We start from the raw sequence: 23,333 nt of genomic DNA on the forward strand, positions 1-23,333 counted from the left end.
TTACCAGTCACTCTGCTTTTTTCCCCTTGGTGATTCTGTTTCTCTGTTTAGGTAAGGAAATGTCTCTGAAACAATGACTGAACAGGTCATGGGTTGTCTAGTCCAGGGGCCCCCAACCCCCAGTCGGTGGATCAGCACCAATCCACGGCATACCAGAAGCCGAGCCATGCAGACAAGTGAAGCTCCATCCACAGAATGCAGGCAGCACACGAAATCACGCCCCCTCCAGTCCATACCAAAAAAAACCTCTCTTCACAGAATCAGTCCCTGGTGCCCAAAAGGTTGGGGGCCACTGGTCTAGTCTTTAACTAGTTCTGTTAAGAGAAAAAACAGAACCAGTGGAGAAGATTGTCTATGTAATTAGATAGAGTAAGTCAGTGGTGGGATTCAAATAGGTGAACAACCAGTTCTCTGTGTAGATGCCGCTTCCAGAAATCCATTCTGAGCAACAAAAAATTAGCTACCGATTCTGCCGAAATGGTGCGAACTGGCTGAATCCCACCACTGGAGTAAGTCTTTCACTTGCCCCAAGTTAGTGCCCTCAACTCTTCTAGAGTTGAAATTTCAACTCCCAGAGTTCTCAGCCAAGACATTGAGAATATCAGATTAGGGAAGACAGCACAAGGCGTATTAGTAGAAATCCATTATCCCACAGAGACAGAATCTGGAGAGAATAAGTACAGAAACTATGGATCCTATGCCACAAAAGGCTATATAGGTAACAATCAGCACCTTAAATTACATCTGGAAGCTTATTGGGAACTAGTGCAGCTCATGAAGATGAAGTGATATATGAACATACTGAGGGGACCCTATATAGCACGGGTGTCAAACTCATCACATGACATGTCTCAATGTATCGCAACTTTTTTTGCATTGCCGGAGCTGGAGTGGCACACCCTCCACATGATGCAACCGGCCTGCAGTCCGGCTGTTTGACACCCCTGCTATATAGCTATTTGTATTGCTGCATCCTGGATCATTTGCAGCTTCCAGCTGATCTTCAAGGACAACCCCATGTGGAGTGTATTGCAATAGTTCATCTGAGAGTGATTAAGATATTAGTGACCACCACCCGATGCAAATATGAATACAATTGGTACTCTATATGGAGTTGGCCATGTTGCCTTTCCCGTCTTCTTTCTGCAGCTTTGATCCTATAAAGCTGGGCTGCAGTTTTTCTAAGGTCTGAGATTTCTGGTTCCAACTGTGTTAAAAGATTCCTTCTTAATTTGTTCTGCTAAAATAAAGTAAAGCATGGCAAAATAAAACAGAACAGCAACAGCAAATTTCTTGGTCAGGAAGCACAGTTCTCTGTGTGGGGGGGGGGAAATACTTGAATTATTTCTGTGCTGTGCTGGGTTTTTGTTTTTGTTTTATAAGGGCTTGAATTAGTAGAAGAATGGCTTTTTCCCTTGGCCCATTGTTTAAAAACCAAAAATCGGGATCCTCCAGTACTCTTCTATTTCCCTGAACTTGACTCACATATTCCACCAGTTCTCCTTGGGGCTCTTACTCAATATTCGCAAGGCTACCTGTTGTCTTTGCTCATCCCACCAGATCCAGCAAAGTGAGCATGCTCCAGCTGCTTCCATGAAACAATCTTGCCTAGCAGGCTCTGTAGCATGCCCTCTCTGTTGCCTTCTCGGCCCATTAGAACAGCTCCCTCCCTGAGTTGGGGACTCAGGTGGCCCCAACCTTATTGGCATCTCTAAGGCCTTGAAAACTTGGTTTTTCTTCTGGGCGTTGGGCAAGAGTATTAGATATGTCCACCCTGTAATGACTTTGAATTGGGATATTTGTGGCTTGGCCTCCGTTGTTCTGCTTGGTATGTTTGGTTATTGGATTTTCTGTTTTTAGGTAAGTCGCCTGCAGTCATTATTTGTGAGTTGGGTGACTATACAAATAAATAGTTTTGTTTCAATTCTTTTAATCTATACAGAACATTATCACAGATTGGCCAAGAGAAAGACAAGACTGTTTTCTTTCCTTTATTGGTACGGTTAATTTTTTGAAATTCATTTTTAAATTAAATATCTTTAATTGATGAGGAGTGAAAATGCTGCTTGGTGACTGCTGAGAAGTAGATAAGGTCACTCTGTTTTCCCTTCTCCATTCCTTCTTTCAATATTTTCCCTGGAATCCTTTGTTGCTATGGAAATAGTTTCATATCCAGTTGGGCTTTTTCACTTTAAACATTAATTATAACTAGAAAGTTTTGAATGCCAAGTGGGCATTATCACTTGGGTCTCTGGGGCCTTCCTGTCTCATCTCTTTTGGGTCATGTTCAACGTAGTTTTGTTAATGTTAAAGGGATATGAAGCTAAAACATTTGGGATTTTTTCACTCTTTGTTGAAGCATATTTGTTAAAAAGGAAGATCTGGAGCTGTGTGATGACAACAGTTTAGGCTGCCTGATTCCAAACATTCTCATCTATGTGCGGTGTCAAATAGAAATATTAAATAGTGAGGGAGTTTATAAATCCTCAGATAGAAAGCATTTGGATTTTTTTTTAAAAAATGCTACCTCAGAACATCAAGAAGGAGACTTTGGTCACCTCGTTACAGAAAAGATATTGAGACTTTGGAAAAAGTGCAAAGAAGAGCAACTAAGATGATTAAATGCCTGGAAACTAAAACATATGAAGAACGGTTGCAGGATTTGGGTTTGGCTAGTCTAGAGAAAAGAAGAACTAGGGGTGATATGATAGCAGTATTCCAGTATTTGAGAGGCTGCCACAAAGAGGAGGAGGTCAACTTATTTTTCAAAGCATCAGAGGGCAGGACAAGAAACAATGGATGGAAACTAATCAAGGAGAGAAGCAACCTGGAATTAGGGAGAAAGTTCCTAACAGAACAATTAACCATTGGAACAACTTGCCTTCATAAGTTGTGGGTGCTTGCTTCATCACTGGAGGTTTTTAAGAAAAAACTAGACAGGCACTTGCTTGAAATGGTATAGGGTCTCCTGCTTGAGCAGGGGGTTGGATTAGAATACCTCAGAGGTTCCTTCCAGCTCTATTCTGAATTGAACTGAATCTTTGTTAAAATTACTGTCTCTCTTACTTGTCAATCTTGCTTGATCTTGACAACAGCTAAGCAAAGTTGGTTACCATTTGGATGTGAAGTCACCTGAATAGATCAGAATTGTAGGCTAAACTAGAAAGTAGGGCTGAGGGAAGTAAGAAGCAAAACATTTGTGTAACAAGAAAGTTACACAGACATTTCCCTGAAATCATCAAGAATCGAATTCAACAGAAATGAGAATTTATCTTTACCCCTTTCCCAAGTTAAGCATAGGTGGCATGATACAACAATAATGATACCCATATTAAATATCAGTCTTACCCAACCTGGTGTGGCCTGTGTTGGGATCAACACCAAGAATAGTCAAGGAAATTATAAAAATTATGATCCCAATGCAACTAGAAACCGCACCCTGCATTACATCTATGCTTTCCCACCATTAATAAACAGTTTCCTTGGAAGATAAGACGTTTTTTAATTAATCCATATCCAACTGCATATCAATCTAATATTATACATACTGATGTTGGCTAATCTTAACATCACAGTGCCAGCTCATATCCTGGGTCTATGGATGGTACTGTATAAATGTGTAAAGTTGTCATTCTGACATTTTGATATCTTTGGTAATAGTAGTTGCATTTCACTGTTTCTGTGTATGTAGAAACAGCAGTAGCACTTAGACTTATATACCACTTCACAGTGCTTTACAGCCCTCTCTAAGCTGTTTACAGAGTCAACAGCAATCTGGGTCCTCATTTTACCGACATTGGAAGGATGGAAGGCTGAGTCAACCTTGAGCCCGTCAGGATCGAATTCCTGGCAATTAGCTGAATACTGCATTCTAACCACAGTGCCACCAAATCTCACAATGCATGTAATGGGGTGTAGTGGTTTAAATCAGTTTTATATTCTCAAAAGTAAATGTGCTATTGGAGTGAAAAGGCTGTCCCTTTATTATTCTGCAGCCTTTTAAATTTATCTGTACTACCAGATACCTGTGGGAATTCCAGGGAACATCTCAGAGATTCCTGCATGCTCAAATAATGTAGGTGCATGAATTAGATTCTCAAAAATTCAGTTGTTTCAACTGATGTGCATTGTGGTAGAAGGCTGGGATAGCAGTGTTGGGTTATGTTCATTGTAGAAAACAGCATTCCACTGAGTGTAATGCAATGCAGACAGACATCTGCAATTAGAAGGCAAAATCAGATGCTTATTCTCTCTCTACGCCCCCACTGTCCAGCTTGCACATGAGTTTCTCTGTATAGCTGCCCATTTCTAATTTTCCCTGGAAAGAAAACAAATAGATAGAATTGGACAATAAAGCATGTAATAATAGCTCATATTAACAGCATGGCAGTATCTTCTTTGCATTTGAAATAGAGCCAAGTGGATTACTGCAGCACCTCAACCATGTGCACATAACAATATGAATGGGAAGACTCTCTCTCTCTCTCTCTCTCTCTCTCTCTCTCTCTCTCTCTCTCTCAGTTCTCACTTAAAGTAACTTTCCCGTCAAAGTTACTCTGTTTGAGTAACTTTGACGGGAAAAAAGCCTGACAATCAAATGCAGCAATTCTTAAAGACATCTGTGCTTTAATCTGTGCCATGAGCCAGAAGCAATGTCTTTATGGATGATCTATGCCATTAGTTTCAATTGAGTGTAATTTAGAAGCTAGAAGTGGTGGACTTAATTTTATATTTAATTTAGTCATCTACTGTGTGGCTGCTAAAAGAAGGTTCTTGAAATGGGGCAGTGGGTGAGATCACAGTGTTGACTGAAATAGGAAATAAATGGTGCTATTGATCTAATATTATTTCAGGTGACTTCATTGTTCTGTGTTAAACCCATGGTAGATTGAAGAGGAATGAATTAAAATAAATATACTGGATACAAATATTGGGGAAGAGAAAGAATGCTAATTTACTCAGAGTGCCAATCATAATAAAAAGTCTTTTTAACTAATAAAAAGCTACATCATTTTTTTAAAAAAAAAATAGCCTTAATTCTGTAAGGCTTGGCCAATGTTATGAGTTTCCTGTGGTTCGCTGTTTGTTTCAACCAATAGCTCACCTGCTGTGTGTAAACAGTGGCTATAAGAAGTTGTGCTCAGATGATTCAGAGAAATAAGAGTTCTTGGAGGAAGATCAGCCCCAAACAAATCAAACAATTTAGAGGCAAACAGGTGCCAAAAACTTGGCCCTGGTAAGGGAGTGGAAAGATCGACATTTGTGTTTTCTCATCCACAACTCTATCGACTTCATTGGCTGTTGCATTCATGCCCAAATGAGTTTTTCATTTATGTAATATCAGACAGTGTGTCAGTCATCCCAACTTGGTCAGTTAGAAAAGAAAGACTCTCGACTCCATCATTAGTGAAAGTACACTTTACCAAAGCCAAGTGTTTACAGCGTAGCAAAGCCAAATCTGATTTTTCGCACTCAAAGCATGGTTAACTTTTCCCTTCTCCCCACCTTTTCCCTGGATATCTTCCCCTTGTCCGATCACATTCAAACAAATTGCTTTGGTAATGGTTCCTGGCTTGGTGTTGCATTCCATGGTGTGGCTTGGACCAGCTGGCAGCTCTCATGGGATGGCAAGATGAATAGATTTGATTCCCCTTATCCCATTCCCCCACCCCACCCCCACCCCACCTGTTGTGTATGGCAGACTGGCATCTAGCAAAGCATGGCTGGTGCAGCAGTTGACAATCCAGACACAATGATAAGAAGAGATACCACAGGGCAGCCTTCACTTCCCTCCCCCCCCCATAATACATCAGTTGGATTTAAATAAGATACCAATGCTAAAAAAAAAAAACCTATAAGAAGCTTGTTAATCATCACCAGCATTCCCCAGCTGAGCCGTTAGGCAGAATGATGCGCTTTTGCTTTATGTTTGTTTTACTTACAGCTCTTAAATTGCTCTTTGGTTTCAATGACTTAAAGATTGAAACACATGGCGGAGGCTTCTATGGTATTCAGAACTGAGATGTGCAACCATATTTTTTTTTTGTCCTAGGGTGGGTGACTATAACTGAGATCAGAAATGTATCAGGGACTTCTGCATTCAGGCTATTATCATCCTTTTGACGATATTGGTAGTTCAAGTGCATCCCTTGTGGCTGAAGATTTAGCCTAGTTTTTGGGTTCTGCATATTCATAACATTTTGTTAATGAAATGTTTTGGAAAATGTATGCACTTTTTTGCTTGGTGCTATTAAATGCCTAAAGCAGGATATGCAATTGTAAATAATAAATAAATGCAGCTAGATTCATTTTTGGCACTTAAATTTGAATTACCTGCCAGCACAGCAGGAACCAGCATCTAATGAATTTTAAGTCAAAGTAAGGCCATATGAGGGACTGAGTTTTGATCAAACAGCTTTCAACCCCAAAGGAGACATCTACAGATTGTTCATTTTGTCACAGGTCATTTTTCATAGTAAAAACAACAGAGGGTAATAATGAGTGACCCAAAGGGTCTTTGGAAATGGATCTTTCTCCTTTTTGGATTTAAGATGAGCAAGGAAAAAAGAAAGGGTTTCTAATTGTTACTTCTCTTTTGAGAGGAGTGTTATTAAAAAACCCTAGCTTGTTTCTGGATTTGAGCACAGCAAACGTCACTGATATCTCTCATTTTGAATCTTCAAGCAATATTTATTTGTGAATTTGAAAAGGCCATTCAGTAAATTATAAGGTCCCATTTATTCTGAGGGCCCTGGGTTCTTCTTTATTCATAAAAGGAGGTGGGTGAATAATACATCTCCCACTCCACCATAACTTTTCAGGCTCTCAGTCTAGAGTTCCTTAATTCTCCAATGCAACTTCTCAGAAAGTTACAAGTGAAAGTGAGAGTCTTTGCTAAGGAATTAGTCCCCCCTTTGGGGGGGGGAACAATTAAATTTAATTAAATTAGATTAGATTAAAAATTAGACTTTATAAATATAAACTGCTGTTGATATTATTGTTTGATTTTACAATTTTTTTCCCTATTGAAGATTGCTCTGAGTAATTGGGAAACTATAGTAGTCCAAAGCCTAATATAGCCAGAAGCTCTTCATATTATTCTATGGGAGGGAAGAAAAATTATTTACATGTTGTGGTCACTTGATCCTAGCAACCACTAGCAGAACCGGTGGCTCAGAAAAAACTTGGTTTACGGAAGAGGCAACTAAGAAGATCTTCCCGTACTCTTTATGACACCTAAGTGAATTATAGATCACTGAGATGAATTATAGATCATACCTATGATAAAATGATGCAATGTAAATAGCTCCAACTAACTATGACTACTATCAGGTTATTGCATTCTATTTCTCTCTCCTACTCTCCACTCACAACTTTCCAGTTTTCTTTCCTGAAGAAGATTTGTTTTTTAATTTGGTGATCACTGAGCAGGTGGTTCAGCAATATTCTGAGACAACTAAAGATACTATCCCCATTCAGCTTCCAATACAGGTCATTCAAGACAGTGATCAATGCTTGTCTCAGTCACAAACCCAGGCTGAATCTTCACTGAAAAGAGTTCAGATAATTCAAAGGTAGTGCAATTTGGTCTGCCACCACTGTCTCAACAACCATCCCCCCCCCCCGAAGTGGAGATTGGAAACCTGACAATAATTATCTAAAATCACAAGATCCAGGAATGCTCTTTTAGGATGACAGTGCATCATAGTCTCTTTCAAGACATTGTTAAATGCTTGTCCCGCAAAGAGGCATTAATAATCTCCCAAATTCCATGACAGCAAAATCACACAAGACAAGAAAATTATTTTTTCTTAGCATAGAACATTTTCTATGCTAATTTGTATTGTTTATACAAATATATCAAGTCTGAGTACATCACAGGAATAAGCTATTTATAGGGACTCTTAAAGTCAAGAACTGAGATGATACTGATAGTAAAATGCATTGTTCTCTACTATATGGAAAGAACATACCTCACAGATATAGAATTATTGTAGTCTTTCATTTCTATGCTGGGTTGAAATGCAAATTTCTCCAAGCTGCCTCCCCTCCCTTCCCTTCCCTCTCACAGTATCTCATGCTGTTGCATTACCATAGCACTAATATCTTGATTTCGTTCTAAATATATATATCAGCTTTCCTAGATAAAAAAAAATCTAACATTTTTAAACTGTTTTTTATTACATTCCTTTTCAGTTTCACTCAGTTCCTTATAAAAAAACGGTATGAAATATTTTCAAGATAGAAGCGCCACATCTGAATTAAGTCAACTCAGTGATAAAAGGCAAAAGCTCTATTTGGGCCACATTTTATTTATTTATTTGACCAATCACCAAACTAATTCTAGGCAGCATGCAACAATGTAATAAAAGTAGATTAAAAATGAATCCAGCAAAAAAAAATGAAGAAAAGAATATTAACAAATATGTTGAAGAAAGCTCAGCAACAGATTAATGTAATGCATGAATGAGTGAAGTGTGGCTTAAGATTTTTAGCAAAACAAACTAGAAATACTGGGCTGACATGAAGTGACATAGAAAAATAAAGATAATGATGGTCCTCAAATGGAGCTCCTTTCCTGGTGTTTTGTAGACAGTGACAATAAAAGCAGAACCTGAATGAATAAGAGTTTATTGTTGAATATATGTTTGCATATAAAATGCTCCGAAGTTATCTTAGTGACTGAAACTATTTGGTAGCAGAGGATGCAAGAGATCCTTACTTAAGATAGTGAAGAACTGGCAGCAAACACAATCTGCTGTGGGACTCATTTTGTTCCCAAAGTGCTGCTGCACTAATATTTTTCCCAGATGCAACTGCTGCTTGGTGGGCACAAGTTAATCAGTTCAACATGAGATATAATGTGTTTGCTTGGAAAGACTGCCTCTGCTTTATTATTTGTGTTTATAGTGTGAGCACGTCACAAGCCATCTATACAACTGCAGCTGAGAGAGAAATAGAGAGTCACCGCCAATCATTTCAGGTCACTGGGCTTTTATTTCATTCTTTTCAAAAACTTTGTTGACTACCTATTTCTGTGGGTGGCTTTGAGTCAGCAGGTCTCTATGAAGTGGATTTCAGTAAGTTTCTAGTTACGGATTCCTCTCCATTTTTGTGGCCATTTCATTTTTTTTAAAACATACCATTGATGTTGTTTACATTAGGGCAGAGGTCCCCAATCTTTTGGGCACCAGGCACCAGTTCCATGGAGAAAGATTTTTCCACAGACCTGAGAGTGCATGGTTTTATATGCTGTTTGCCTCCCATGGGTGGGGCTTTGCTTGTTTGTGTGGACTGGTTGCTGACATGCCGCGGCCCGATACCAGTCCACCGACCAGGGGTTGGGGACTCCTGCATTAGGGAATACTATAATATAGAGGTGAAAATAATATTAGGTATCTACATGGGTATGTTCTGTTCTCACCCTGGCAAAATACAAGAAAAGAGGAAATTAAAACGGAAGCTAAAGCTCGCCAGCCATCTTTCCTCCAGCTGGTAGGAATGAAAAAGAAGATAGATGGATGACTCCTTGATTCATCCTGGCATATGGTTCCTGCTCTGCTGGTACACAGAGGAAGCCAGTTGGCTGGGAGAGAGGATCATCCAGCACTGACGTGCAAATATGGCCTTTGGGAATGTATAGTAGTTACGTTATTGTTCTTATGATGTATATTTTTTCTTAGCTCATCAGATTGTATTTGTCAACTTCTGAGCATCTCAATTGGAGAATGTAGGCAACCAGAGAAAATCCAGAGAAAGGCAATCACTATGAAAATGAGTTTGGAAACCTAGTGATATGAGTAACAATGGAGTATTTTAAGACTGGAGTGGAGAAACTCATTTTCAAATATTTAAAGAGCTATTATGCTGCATTGTTTCTGAGGGCAGAACTGGAACTGATGGGTAGAAATTGCATTTCAGCTTATCTCTAGGAAGCCTGAGGGAATATGAAGTTTTAAAAAGCAGAACTGGTAGATGGAAGGAATAGTGGTTTGTTTTTCACTGGGGGAAAAAAAGGAAAGTAGTCCCTATGGATTTTACTCTGCTAGTCATTGCTGATCATAGAGGGTGGGTGCTCGTTTCCGTTTCATGGCCTTTGAGCCAGTGCTGTCTAAAGACATTTCCCTGGCCATGTGGCCAGCATGACATCACAGAGTGCTGATACCTTCCCACTGAAGTGGTACCTATTTATCTACTCGCATTTGCATATTTCAGAAAAGGACTACAGGCATATTACAATCATGTCACACATTGTTGACTTTGCATTGGGAAGCAGGTTAGACTATTGGGATCACTTCCAAGGACTTTTCTAACACATTAATTCCTTTAGTAGCTGTTAGTGTCTGATCTGGAGTCAGAAATCCCTTATTAAGTAAGGAGGGTTGGAAGGGATTGAGCGATAGTGGATTTCTAGACACCAAAGGTAATTTGCTGGTTGAATAATCAATAACTGGTCTGATTTCCAGTAACATTATGGCCCTGTAACTGTAAAATGGTTTAGAGGACTAGAAGAAAATGAATTTGTCATAGGTTGCCCAAAGAATAGCAGTTAACATGGCTTCACATACTTAAATTTAATTTCCTTGAATTTGAAGCTATCCCAATTAACAAATTTTGGATTTGACAAAGCGGAAAAAATAGTAGACATTTCCAGATGATTACATCCAAAGGATTCAGATTAAAATTGCAATTTTCTAGAGACCTGTCAGATACAGTATATAGGCAATTATACACATATTTATATTTCTCTTTTTCTGAATTATTGAACTGCTCAGGAAGAAGCCTGTTGTTTGGCATGTGTTTCTTAATTTTTGCTGGATATTCCCTGTAACTCCATTAAGTGTTTAAAATTTCAGATGTAAAGTTTTTATTCTTGAGTGCCATCTATTTTTCTTTCCAAACTGAAGTAAAGGAATTATCAGCTTTTATCAACATTTCAGAATTTCCTGATGTAAGAGCTGTCAACTGGTGGAAAAGAATGCCTTACGAAGGGGTACGTTCTCTTTCCCTGGAGTTCTTCACACAGAAGCTTAGTAAACAACTCTTCTCCTAAATATTTAGGAGATCATGCTCTGAGCATATGGTTGAACTGGATGACCTCTGAGATTCCTTCCTGTTGTATAATTGTATAATTCTTACACTCTGGGAATTGTCATCCAGTTCAAATACAAGTGGGTTTTTCATTACCTTTTTGAGTATTAGATTTCTATTAGTACACGTTTCTAGAAATATAATCTACAATGCTGGTCCAGTGCAAGTTAGTAGATAGATGTTTTTCAATTTCCCAGTCTAAGCTGAGAGAAAGTCACTAAACCAAGGTCATTCAATTGGCTTCTGTGCCTAACCGTATGTCTACCTACCTCTAATCTAGTACCTATACAGGTGTATGTATGTATGTGTATATGTATATATAAAATATATCTATGCCAGGCATGTCAAACTGCTGACCCGCAGGCCGGATGCGTCATGCTGAAACCGCGTCCACTCCATTGCCGGCAAAGGGAAAAAAGTCACGATAAATCGCACGTCATGTGACATCATCAGTTTGACATGCCTGACCTATACCCTATACAGGCAGTCTTCAACTTACAACCACAATTAAGCTCAAAATTTCCATTGCTCTGCTATGCAAGGCAGTTAAATGAGTTTTGCCCCATTTAGGACCCTTTTGGCCACAGTTGTTAAGCAAATCACTGCAGTTGTTAAGTGAATTGTATAGTCGTTAAGTGAATCTAGCTTTCCCCATTGACTTTGCTTATTGGAAGCCAGCTGGGAAGGTTACAAATGGTAATTTGTCATAAATTACTGTCATAAATACATGCTAATTGTCAAGCACCCAAATTTTGATCACATGACAATGGGGATGCTCCAACGGTTGTAAGTGTAAAAACCAGTCATAAGTCATTTTTTTGTTATTGCCATTGTAACTTTGAATTATCATTAAACAAATGGTCGTGAGTTGAGAACTCGCTGTACCATACTGGCTATTAAAAATTTTACTTTTCAACCAGGAGTAGTGGTGAAGGTGCTGGCCTAAGAACCAGGAGATTGTGAGTTCCAATCCTGCCTTAGGCATGAAAGTTAGATGGGTGACTTTGGGCCAATCATTCTCTCTTGGCCTCATCCACCTCACAGGTTTGTTCCTGTGGAGAAAATAAGAGGAGGAAGGAGTGTTAGGAATGCTCGCTGCCTTGAGGTAATTATAGAGTAAAACAGGTGGGATAAAAGTCTAATAAATAAATACAAATAAAGTTAAAAACCTGATATGCAGGCACTGCCTTTGGCTACGGCAAAGGTGAACCACCATTTCTCTATTATGAGCCAGTTCAAAACAAGAAATCACTGGGGACAACAAATAAATTCCATTTCTTTTCATTTAAATGTAGTAATAAACTGATTATATGTAGGTACTAAAACGTTCTTGGATATTTAATAATTTCCCCATTAATTTATCTCATTAAAAGCTCCAGTTTAACTGCTGCTTTAGAAGACCTTTGGGATTAAGCTTTGTACATGACCATGAATCTGGGTTTTGGAGTTCCCACAGCTACATAACAGATAGAGCAAGAAGCTTAGAAGAAACCCTCTCAAATTTCTGAAGCTGTAAAAGCGAAGGCATGAGATAAAGTAGAAGTAGCTCAACTGCTCTGTTTCCTGTCTGGTATACCTGGGAAGATAACTCTACCTTATAGTCTGTGTCATAAATGATTTTAACTCCAAAATACATGTGATTTCAGCATGAACATGACTTGACATGGTGATGAGCATATAAAAGCAGGAGAAAAGTATAAAATAAATTTTCGCTATGTTGGGAAAATATTGTGAGGGTGCATTTATAGATGGTTGAATAAATATTTTAAATATTGTATCTTTAACATAGTTAACCTGCTTTATAAAAACATAGATTAATAAATATCTGTAATAGAGATGCAGTTACTGAGAACAAGGCATTTCTACCAACCTAAAGTTTCTTCCCATTTTCTTCTAAGCACCGTGAGCAGTCTTCCTCTTCAGCAATCAGGTTGACTTTAAGCACACATTCTCATTTCATGATCACAAAATATCAAGGTCTGAAAAATCAAAATTGAAAGATTGTGGCAAAAAAACGATGGTAGTCTCAGTGATAATTAGCACTTTGGGTGCCGTACCAAAAAATCTTGGATGGCACTTCAAAAATCTGCACATTGACAAAATTTCCATCTGTCAACTTGTAAAAGGCCACATTGCTTGGATATGCACATATACTATGCTGATATGACATCCTACGTTCCTGGGAAGAACTTAATGCATATGAAGACCCACACCAACTAAGAGTCACATCATTGTGAACATATAATAATAATAATAATAATAATAATAATAATAATAATAATGTACACTGCAGTGAGAAAAGATTATTAGCTAACTTTTGGGCCAAGGGAAGGAGAGGTGAGATCTTCTGATGGTGTTAGTTTATTTCATAATCAAGCTGAAGACAAAATAGGAAAGGGAATATTTTGAGTACCATTTTTTTCAATAGGAAGGATACAAATGTAATAAATGGAGCTAGCCCTTGAATTAAGACCCTTTGTATCATAAATGTTCAAAGTTCCCTTACTGAAAAAAGTGACTTATAACCTGTCCTCACACTTACGACCATTGGGTTGAGGCATAGTCATGTGATCATGTGATCAAGGCCATTTTTGGCCTTCCCACAAGCAAAGTCAATGGAGAAGCCAGCAGGGAAGGTTGAAAGTCGTAGCTATTTGACATCTCACTTAATGACTGCACCACTTAAAAATGAATTTTCCGGTTTCAGTTGTGGTCATATACTGAGGACTATCTGTACATGGGATGCTCTCCAGCCATCAGCACAACAGTATTTATAGAGAGAATTGGTTGATATTAGCTAACTGACAAGCTCATTTTCTCTCTCAGTATTACCTCAGAAATCAATGTTACTCATCTCTATAGAAACTATTCCTAGAGAAATAAGTATGTAGACTAGACTAGAGAATTATAATCTTCATTAGGAATCCTGATATGAAAGCTGTTGACTCTACATACAATAGAAAAGTGTCAGTTTCCAGAATGCTGCAGGTATCACAGGGTGTTTGCAGGCCGTACAATTTATTTCATTACTGCCAAAGTGGAGATTGAACATAAGAGGTCTGCAATATGAAATGAGACAAAGCCTAATGGGAGAGGGAGAGAAACAAGGCAGTAGACATATAATGGAATGAAAATAATGCCAGACCAAATTTTACCTGGCAGTTGTTTCAGGAAAAAAAGCCACAGTGGCATAATTAGAAGCTCTAAATGGAAATGGTCACTTTTTTAAAAAAAAAAAAGTCTATTCTGTTTTATCCCACCCATCCTCCTCAGAGCATTCTTGTTTCATTTCAATAGTTAATTACATGCATCTTTTCAATTTTATGAATAATATAAAACTCAGGCTAAATTCCAGGTGGGAAAGCATATTAATAAAGGTGTGTAGCTGTTGGAAAGAAAATGCATGTTAAATTTTTCTTGGTCCAGGTAGGTCAAATAAAGTCTGGCTCCCAGCAAATCTTGTTCACAGGCTAGATTAAAAAAAAATGCTGCTGCCCTTCTCTAGTTTTGATGATACAGACAACCATCAGATTACAAAAACACTTTTCCTTCAATATGTTCTTATGTAAAGAAATAAGATGAACATGCAGCATAGAATTAAATGCAAAATCAATTTTGTCCAAACAGAAAGAAAGCTGTCATATAAAGTTTATTGGATGAAGCTTTGTAGATGGATTAACTGAGGTCAGAATTTAGGTTTTAAACTTGAAATTACCATAGATGGCTTCTGAAGGAAAGAGGGCCCTTTCACCCTTTTCTGGACACTGATAGCTAGAAATAACATCTAATTTTACTTTCAAATTGATGTTAAAAAAAGATCTTGATTTTTGAAAACTAAACAACTACACCATAAATAAAGATGATTTGCCAGTAGACTTTGAAGGTGGAGTGAGTTCTATAAGATTCTTATATACCAAAATAGCTAAAGGAAGAAGAAAAATCAAAGTATTTCCTTGGATTATTTTGATTTCTCAGCAGATGTAACCAAATCTATTTCCCTGCAAATTTCCCTGTGTGTTAGGTTGGGACAGTTGAATTGACCTAACCTGGTAATTCCCAGTAAGGCATGTTGAATTTTGCTGATTATAGATCACACTTCTCTCTTTGCTGAAATGAAAAGACTATTACAACCTGGGGATTTTAAATACATGTGAATATGCATACGCTTTGAAGTTTTTTCCATTATCCTTTGTGGGCTAGAAGAAAAAGGACAGAACAGTATGATAGCAAATACATTGGCCTAGTTTAGCCTCATTGAATATATTTTGGATTTAAGTTAGCATAATTTAGTACTTGGAATTATGTAAATTGCAATTATTCTCTGGTAGCTATAAAGTATTATTTCATCCAGAAGAAGGCAAAGCAAGCACTGCAGTTGCATGTGGCCCTTTAGTTAATTTTGTAGTGCTGTTTCTTTTGAATATTGAGTTCTGAGACATTGGTTTCAAAGCACATATTGTAGTGAAAATAGGGCAATGAGGAGCACGGTGAAGCAGCCGAAACAGCATTATTGCAGCAATTGTTGCTATAGTTTATCGCATATCTTTTATAACATTATACTATTAAATAGAGTCACATAATGGGGGGAAAAACAGCAGTGATGGAATATTTGGGCATTTAGATTCAGGGCTTCCAACAAAGTAACTGCAGGCACCAGTTTGTCTGCAAACATTTCTTTCTTCCTTTTAAAATTACTTTTTTTTAAAAGCAAGCTAGCTTGCTACATAAATGCATTTCTATGAGCCTAATGTCAAAGTTTTCTTTCTCTGAATGCTTTTGAGCCCTGTGCCTTTGAGTCCAGTGGCATAAATATTGTGGGGATACAGCAAGGTGCAAACAATGACCCTTACTTTACCTTTTGCATGGTGATGTCATGATACAACTCTATCCTTATACAGGTAGTCCTCAACACAACCATAATTGAGCCAATAATGATGGCCTAAAGTTATGCCAGTCATTAAGCAGGTCACTATGTGACTGTGACTGATTTTTATGACATTTTGTGGCCATCATTAAGTGAATATGGCAGTCATAAAGTGAACACCACATTGGCAAAGCAAATGTTGCAGTTGTTAAATGAATCCCTTGTCCTCAATGGACATTTTATTTTTTCCAGAAGCTGGAAATAAATGCCAGTTTCCGGCAAAAAAAAAACTTCATAAATTGTGGTCACATGATTGCAGGATGCTGCAAATGGCCATAAGTGCAGGCACACCAAATGCAATCAGATGACTGCGGGAGGATGACAGCTATCAGCACATCAAATCTGGGCCTTATGTAGCTCTTGGGGAAGTCCGTTGTAATTTCAAATGGTCACTAAGTGACCAGTTATATGTCGAGGACTCCCTGTAAACTTGCAGGTGATGCTGTGGCCCAAGTACAAAAGGGCACAGCTCATATTTCATCAGTTTGGAATATTATGATTAGAAACAGGTGCTCAAGGTCAGAGATGGTCTTAGAAAACAGCTTAGAGTTTTCTCTATCAGCTAGAAGTAGGCCCACCTGTCTGGAAAAAGAATGAAGTGAGCCAAGGTGGTGATAGAAAGAAAAATGGCTTCTTACTATATAAATGTTTTATAGATGGATGTACCCATCAGCAAGAGCCAGTTTGGTATAGTAGTTAAGGAATCCAGCTAGAAACTGGAAGACTGAATTCTAGTCCAGCCTTAGGCACAAAGCTAGCTGGGTGACCTTGGGCCAGTCCCTTTTTCTCAGCCCTAGAAGGGAGACAATGGCAAACCACTTTTGAAAAATGTTGTCCAGAGAACTGCAGGGACTTGTCCAGGTAGCCTTTGAGAACTGGACATGAGTGAATGGAGGGAGGGGGACCAAAATAATACAATATAATTTCAAAATCCATAATGTGCCCATTGACCCCAAACCATTGGGTTGCACTGAGTCAGAATGCATTTGTGGCAGTGAAGAATTTTCTAGTGAAGCAAAACAGAGTAATATTTACCACTACTGTTATTCAGATATTATGTCATTCTTAGCATCGGTGCAATTACAGAACCAAAGAACATATAAACTGACCACATGAATTGAGCTGCACCAGTGCAAAGGTGATTTCTGTCCAAGAATTAAAACAATAAGGCATATACCAGCCTGAATGACATTTCAACAGAAACTGCATAATAAATTAGTGGGATACTAGATTAAAATGACGATTTGCATTTCTAGTGTATAAGCTTTCTGCATTTGCTTCAGAAATAATATGGTCTCCAGGATGAAAATAGCTACAAGCCAACTCCCTTGGTGCCAGCAAGATTGTAAATAAGATATTTTTTCTTTCAAAGTACATGTTTTAATAAGGCAATCTGAAATTTTGCTATTGTGAAGTTTGCCCACTGTATGAATGTGCAAGAAAAAATAAATATTATGTACTAATAAGGGCTACCTTCCTTCTTACTTCTAAGCCCCAAAGGAGACTATAATCACAGAGAATTGAACAGGGAGATGCTTAAAATCGGTTTCCAAATTGCACTGTCTACAATTTTGTAGAAAATTGCATGCAAACAAGGCCTGGCTTGGTGCTTGTGTTAAGTTTTGTTCCTTTCCTAAGTAGCCTTCTGTGTAAAAAACACATTCATGTAGTTCTCTCCCACATATGCATATCTACCTAACATAAGAATAAGAATGGTTTGCCAGAAGGCTGGGAAGCCCAAGAAGGAATTTGGAGTTGAGAAAAACACGGGAGACAGCCAGGACAGTGGCGTTGTAACTCAAAGGTTATCTGGAAATAGGGCAATTGCCTATCACACACATAGTGTTTTCTTTCCAATCTCCCAAGTCCAGGATTAGGACTGGTATTCTGAAAGTGAATGAAAAAAATATATAGCTGGGCAGGAGAGAACCATGCTTCTCCAGTTCACAAGACACATCCTAAACTTGCCACTCACTTTCCCTATCTGGAATATTTGATGGGGCTCAGAATTTGGGAGAAACTATTTAACATAAGGCTCTACATCCAGCTGCAAACAAGTAGCCAAATTTCAGTATATCGAGGTAGCTACTGGCTTGGTCTGAACTGGAAGGAGGAAAATAGAATATTAACACTTTCCTCCATATTGGCATTATATAACTGTGCATATCATTGGCCCAGGCCTTTATTAAAGAGCCAAGAAATCCATGTTTTGAGCTGTAGCCCTTTGCCTTGCTCTACTTCAGGGCTTCAGTTTTTAAATGCAGAATAAAACAGCAAGAGTCATTTAGGTTCAATATAGAATTTAAATGAACTCTTTTTTGAGAAATGGGAAATAATCCTGCACTCAGTCTTGTGGTTTAAACTCTACTGATTTGGGTAGCATTTAAGCAAACTGACTTAAAGCCCAGAAAAGGATTGTAACTCTGGTATGGACTTGTAATGGCTAAGTGCTGTTTGTCTCTGCTTTCTGTTCCTGGCACAGGAGGTGGTGCTCACTGATGTAGCACATGCATTTCCAGCAGCAGCAAGAGCTGAAATAGCATTATTGGCTCAGTCCTCCAAGGCATGGCAGCTTCATAGGGTTACAGTGATCTTTTTTTATTGAAAAGTTTTATACAAATTTTTAATACAATAATATCCCCCCCTACCTCCCCCCTCCGTTACCCTCCCCCCCTACCTCCCCCCTCCGTTACCCTCCCCCCCTTATTCCCAGAGCTGATTACAGGGTTAAAAAAGAGATAAACAAACAAATTCTAACGAAACTTATCCAACTATACAAAAATAAAACCTAAAATACTTTAACTCAAATACAAAAGAAAAATTTCAAACAAAAGCATAATTAACAATATAAATAATTCCCATTTTAAACTTTAAGTTATTCAAAACTAAATAATACTTTCTAATCCCATATTTATTCTGTACAAAATTTATCCATCTTCTCCACACCGAGATGTATCTTTCTTGTGAGTGAACCTTCAAATGATGTATCTTTCTTGTGAGTGAACCTTCAAATAAGCAGAAATTTTAGCCATTTCTGCTAAATTAGAAACTTTAGGGTTACAGTGATCTTAAAGGTCACCTGTTCATACTTGATGAGTAGATTTTCAATATCAAATTATTGCTAAAAGAAAGAATGGAGGTACCTGAAAAATGCAGGATGATCCTCCAGAGTATAGATAAAGTCATAATATAGATGTAGAAGGAGTTCCTCAGTCAGAGAAACCCAGTTTCAGTTGATGCCAGCCCATACAGCAAAGCAACCAAACCCTATTTAAATGAGTTAAGAGGCATAATGTACTTCAAAAAGATCCTAACTATGAGTGCAGGTGTATCTTTTTCTAGGATGTGCCTTGATGTTGCTTTTGGTCCCATGAATTTTAGGAGGACTTTGCCCCAACAGCCTCTGACAAATGCCAACTTAATTCCTTGTCAATTACATTCCAGGGATATCAAGACTGCAGCCTGTTTGGCTGTCCAGTTTTTTGTGGTGGAGTGTTGTACTGGAGGCAAGCAGGTGAAAAGGCACAGTTTATAGGAACATTTGAAAACCAACCAAGAGATTTAGATGTGCACAAAAGGTGCTTTAAAGCTGGACTTGGCTATCTAATGCTCCCATTCCCCAAAGCTCTCGGCAGTTGCAGAAACCTAGAGTCCTGAAATGCCATCAATCAAGTTGACCCAGTTCAGCATTATAAATTACGTTCAAATAAATTCAGTTAGTCTCAAACACATACTAACATTTTTTTTAAAGTGTGTTGGTAAAAGCCTAAATGCAACTATGAAGCTGCAAATTAGAGCCATTTAAACTATAAAACCTCAACTGAACCCAAGAGCAATTGGGCAGTTTGGGGTCTGTTAGTGTTTCATATCCTCTGTCTGCAGAATTTGACAGAATTTGACCTCAGACCTCCCTAAGTTATCAATCAGTAAGTTGAGGGCACCTCCTTTTGCCTTTTAATGCTGAAGTGTCAATATTATATTTCTAAAATTCAGAACACCATCTTCATGTTTATAATGCTTGTTTCACCTGAACACCTTTCACCTGAGGTGAGGTAAACAGAGAACCGAGATGAGCATATAAAACAGGCATGTCAAACTCATGATGTCACAACCTATCGGGCTGGTTTTGCCATTGCCGGCAATGGGGTGGGCGTGGCTTCCACGTGATGCATCCGGCCCACAGGCCGGCAGTTTGATACCCCTGATATAAAATATATAGATGGTTTACTACACCCCTTTTATCAGAACAAGTGATAAAACATTATATGCTGTGTAGCATAAACCTGCAGTTTGCTTTGCTGCACAAAAGGAAAGTTGTATTTGGTTGCTCCTGCTGTAGCAGCCATTTTGTTCACGAGGTTCTATAGAAATGGACCTCTCTGTTTGTTTTTTTTTTCCTAAGCTGCTTGGGAAAACCATCCTTTATTTATGCAAGGGCTGTAGGGTTGATAGTTTGGCAGTTCCTCAGTTATTATTCTTCAATTGTATGAAGCACAAAGACACCATTGTCTTAGCACAGGGCACTGCAACCTCCAAGCCTTTGTGTGTGCCTTAACTCTCCTCAGCTACCACTGATTTCTGGCAACCTGCTGGTTTTAAAGTTTGCTAAGATGAGAAATGACATTGCTTTACTACTGTTGATTTGTCATGAAATTGTGGGTTTTTTTTGTAAAGATTTTATTGTTTTTTTCCATCAACATATGTTAATTTTTCCAATCAACAAGTTGTCTGGAGTTTGCTATGCTAATACATGTTCAATTCCTAATCCTTCATTCTTTCCTCTAGCCAAGAATAAAATAGGTTCCAAATTTGATAGTAGTCTGTATCTTCTTTATCTTTGAACCTCATAGTTAGTCTGATCATCTCTGCATATTCCAATATTTTCCTGATTATTTCTTCTTCTGATGGCAGTCCTTCATTCTTCCAGTATTGTGCAAAAATTATTCTCGCTGCTGTAGTAATGTGTAAGATTAAATATAATTTCTGCTTATTAGTCTTTTCAGGCATAATACCTAGTAAAAAAAAGTTCAGGTTTAAAATCCACTCGTTCACCCAATATTTTTTCTAACCACATATGTATCTTTCTCCAATAGGCCTTTGCCTTACCACATGTCATGAAATTGTTAAGGTGATTGGAAGAAAGAGGGTATGATCTAGTAAGCAAATCATATCAACTGTGCCTTGAGTTTAGGATTAGTTCTGACAATGGTAAAGAAGCTCCCAGCACTGCAAAAACAGGCAACGAATGGCCCAAGAGATTTTTTTTTCATTCTGTCTGGTTGTCTTATATATTTATGGATGTTACAACTTACATGACTAGACATTTCCTTGTATTTCACAGCACTCTTTTTATTAATCTTGACAATTTTATTTATCCTTGGGTTTTTTTTTCTAGCCAGAAGAACTCACCAATGCACTGGAAATCAGCAATATTGTGTTTACTAGCCTCTTTGCCCTAGAGATGCTTCTGAAGCTTCTTGTGTATGGCCCTTTTGGTTACATCAAAAATCCCTACAATATCTTTGATGGAATCATTGTAGTGATCAGGTAATTAAAAACAAGGTTTCTTAATTACCATAAGTGGTTGCAGTCTATAACATTTAATCCATTTATTTATTCCAATGCCACCTTATTTCAAACTGATTTCTTTTGACTGGATTTTGCAATAAAACTGAGTTTTTTTAAAAAAAATGGGTTGAAATGTTTTTGAATATATTTGGGGTTTTTTTTTTCCTCAGGTGTTGTATATGGTATATTCTCTGGAACTGCTAATAATTCTAAGAGTTATAATTCATGTGAAGGATGCCCAGTCAAAATAAATTAATTTATGACAATATATATGGTTATGTTTACGTACAACCACACTAATTGGCTTCTTTTGAGAAGGAGTTATAGTCTCTAGTACAGAGGGACTATTCAGTGTAATCCACCCACCACTATTATTTTCTTTGCTATATTATAGTGATACAGCAATCACTATAAATAATAGGGCTGGTGACAGTACTTGTTTACTTTTTATATCTAGCTGGCCACTTACACATCACTTTATAAAAGGATGAAAGATAAGATTTGTACCTGCCAGTGTAAGAAAAGTCATCCAGCACTGAACAATGATTATAACTGAAGTAGAAAAAAAGATATGGCTCACCAAAATGAAGACTACAAGTTGCATGTCTGCTCAGGCTGTTGCCCAAATGCTAACAATAACGGACTGGTTTTGTGGAAGAGAATTTTTCCATGGATAGGGGCACTTGCCCACTGCTCATCTCCAGGTGTGTGGCCTGATTCCTAACAGGCCACGGACCAGTACCAGTCCATGGCCCAGGGGTTGGGGACCCCTGCTATAAGACTATTGCCTTCTTACAATTCTTTATTTTAAAATCACATTTGGTTCTCCAAGTAAGGCCTGCTTCAATAAAGGACTGTACTGCATTTCTGTAAATCAGGACATATGGATACCTCATCAACATGAATTCCCTGAAGAAAATACAGGGCAAATTATATGTAGTTTCTATTTGCAGAATTCCAATAAAAGAAATCCATTAACAATGTTCCCCATGCAACATTTATCCTCAGAACACCTCTGTATCTGTTTTTCTACTTCGGTGCACTTTTAGGGCACATAACAAAATCTGTTTGAGTGCACGCAGGAATTAAAAAGTAGCCACTATGAATGCTTTTCCCTGTTTTCCCCCCCAGAAATCCTAAAATCATGCAAAACATTGAAATGAATGCAGATCTTGAACTGGGAGTGTTATTATGGAAACTTCCTTTGGAAGTTCCTCAGCAGTCATAGGATTCAGAGCTTTTTCTCAAAAATTTCTAACTCTTCATTTTAATATTCTCAGTTTAACAACATGAGGAGAAAAAGCCCTTGTCAGTGAGTGAATATCCATATACAACATCTCGCTGGGCTCTGTTTCCCTTCCACAGCTAATTTTTTTTAAAAAAAAAATCTTTCTGATTGAAACCGATGAAACAAAATTAATGAATACTATCCAACTAATTATTGATTTGAGAGATAAGCAGAAAACCAGATTGATTTCTGATCTGGTGGATCTACAGCCCTCCCACAATACCACCCACATTACTCTTTTGTGTCTTTTTTCAATGTCAGAGTTCCAATGTAATAAAGAATTGCTTTCAGATGCTCAGAGGGGGGAATTGCTATGCTAGATTTCTTCCTCCAGGAAAATAATTAAATTTAGAGGTAAAATTCTGAATCGGATGAATCCTATGGTCACTAGGACAAACCTCCAAGAACAACAGAATTGCAGTAATAATACTTCTTCTCAAAAGCTAATTTATTACGTTAATA

At 38.0% G+C, this 23,333-nt stretch overlaps 1 protein-coding gene across 11 annotated transcripts in view; it reads left to right on the plus strand.

The window, feature by feature from the left end:
* The window catches only part of LOC120299291 (voltage-dependent T-type calcium channel subunit alpha-1G-like), a 217,005-nt gene that overhangs the window by 72,084 nt on the left and 121,588 nt on the right, over nucleotides 1-23,333 (plus strand). For all 11 annotated transcript variants that reach the window (XM_039323952.1, XM_039323950.1, XM_039323956.1 and 8 more), the window contains one exon: nucleotides 21,411-21,562. In XM_039323952.1, the coding sequence (XP_039179886.1) occupies nucleotides 21,411-21,562 (152 nt within the window). The remainder of the gene's footprint in view (nucleotides 1-21,410; nucleotides 21,563-23,333) is intronic.

This window comes from Crotalus tigris, unplaced genomic scaffold (genome assembly GCF_016545835.1).
Source record: "Crotalus tigris isolate CLP2741 ecotype Arizona unplaced genomic scaffold, ASM1654583v1 scf7180000024288.305614, whole genome shotgun sequence".
Classification (NCBI taxonomy): Eukaryota; Metazoa; Chordata; class Lepidosauria; order Squamata; family Viperidae; genus Crotalus; species Crotalus tigris.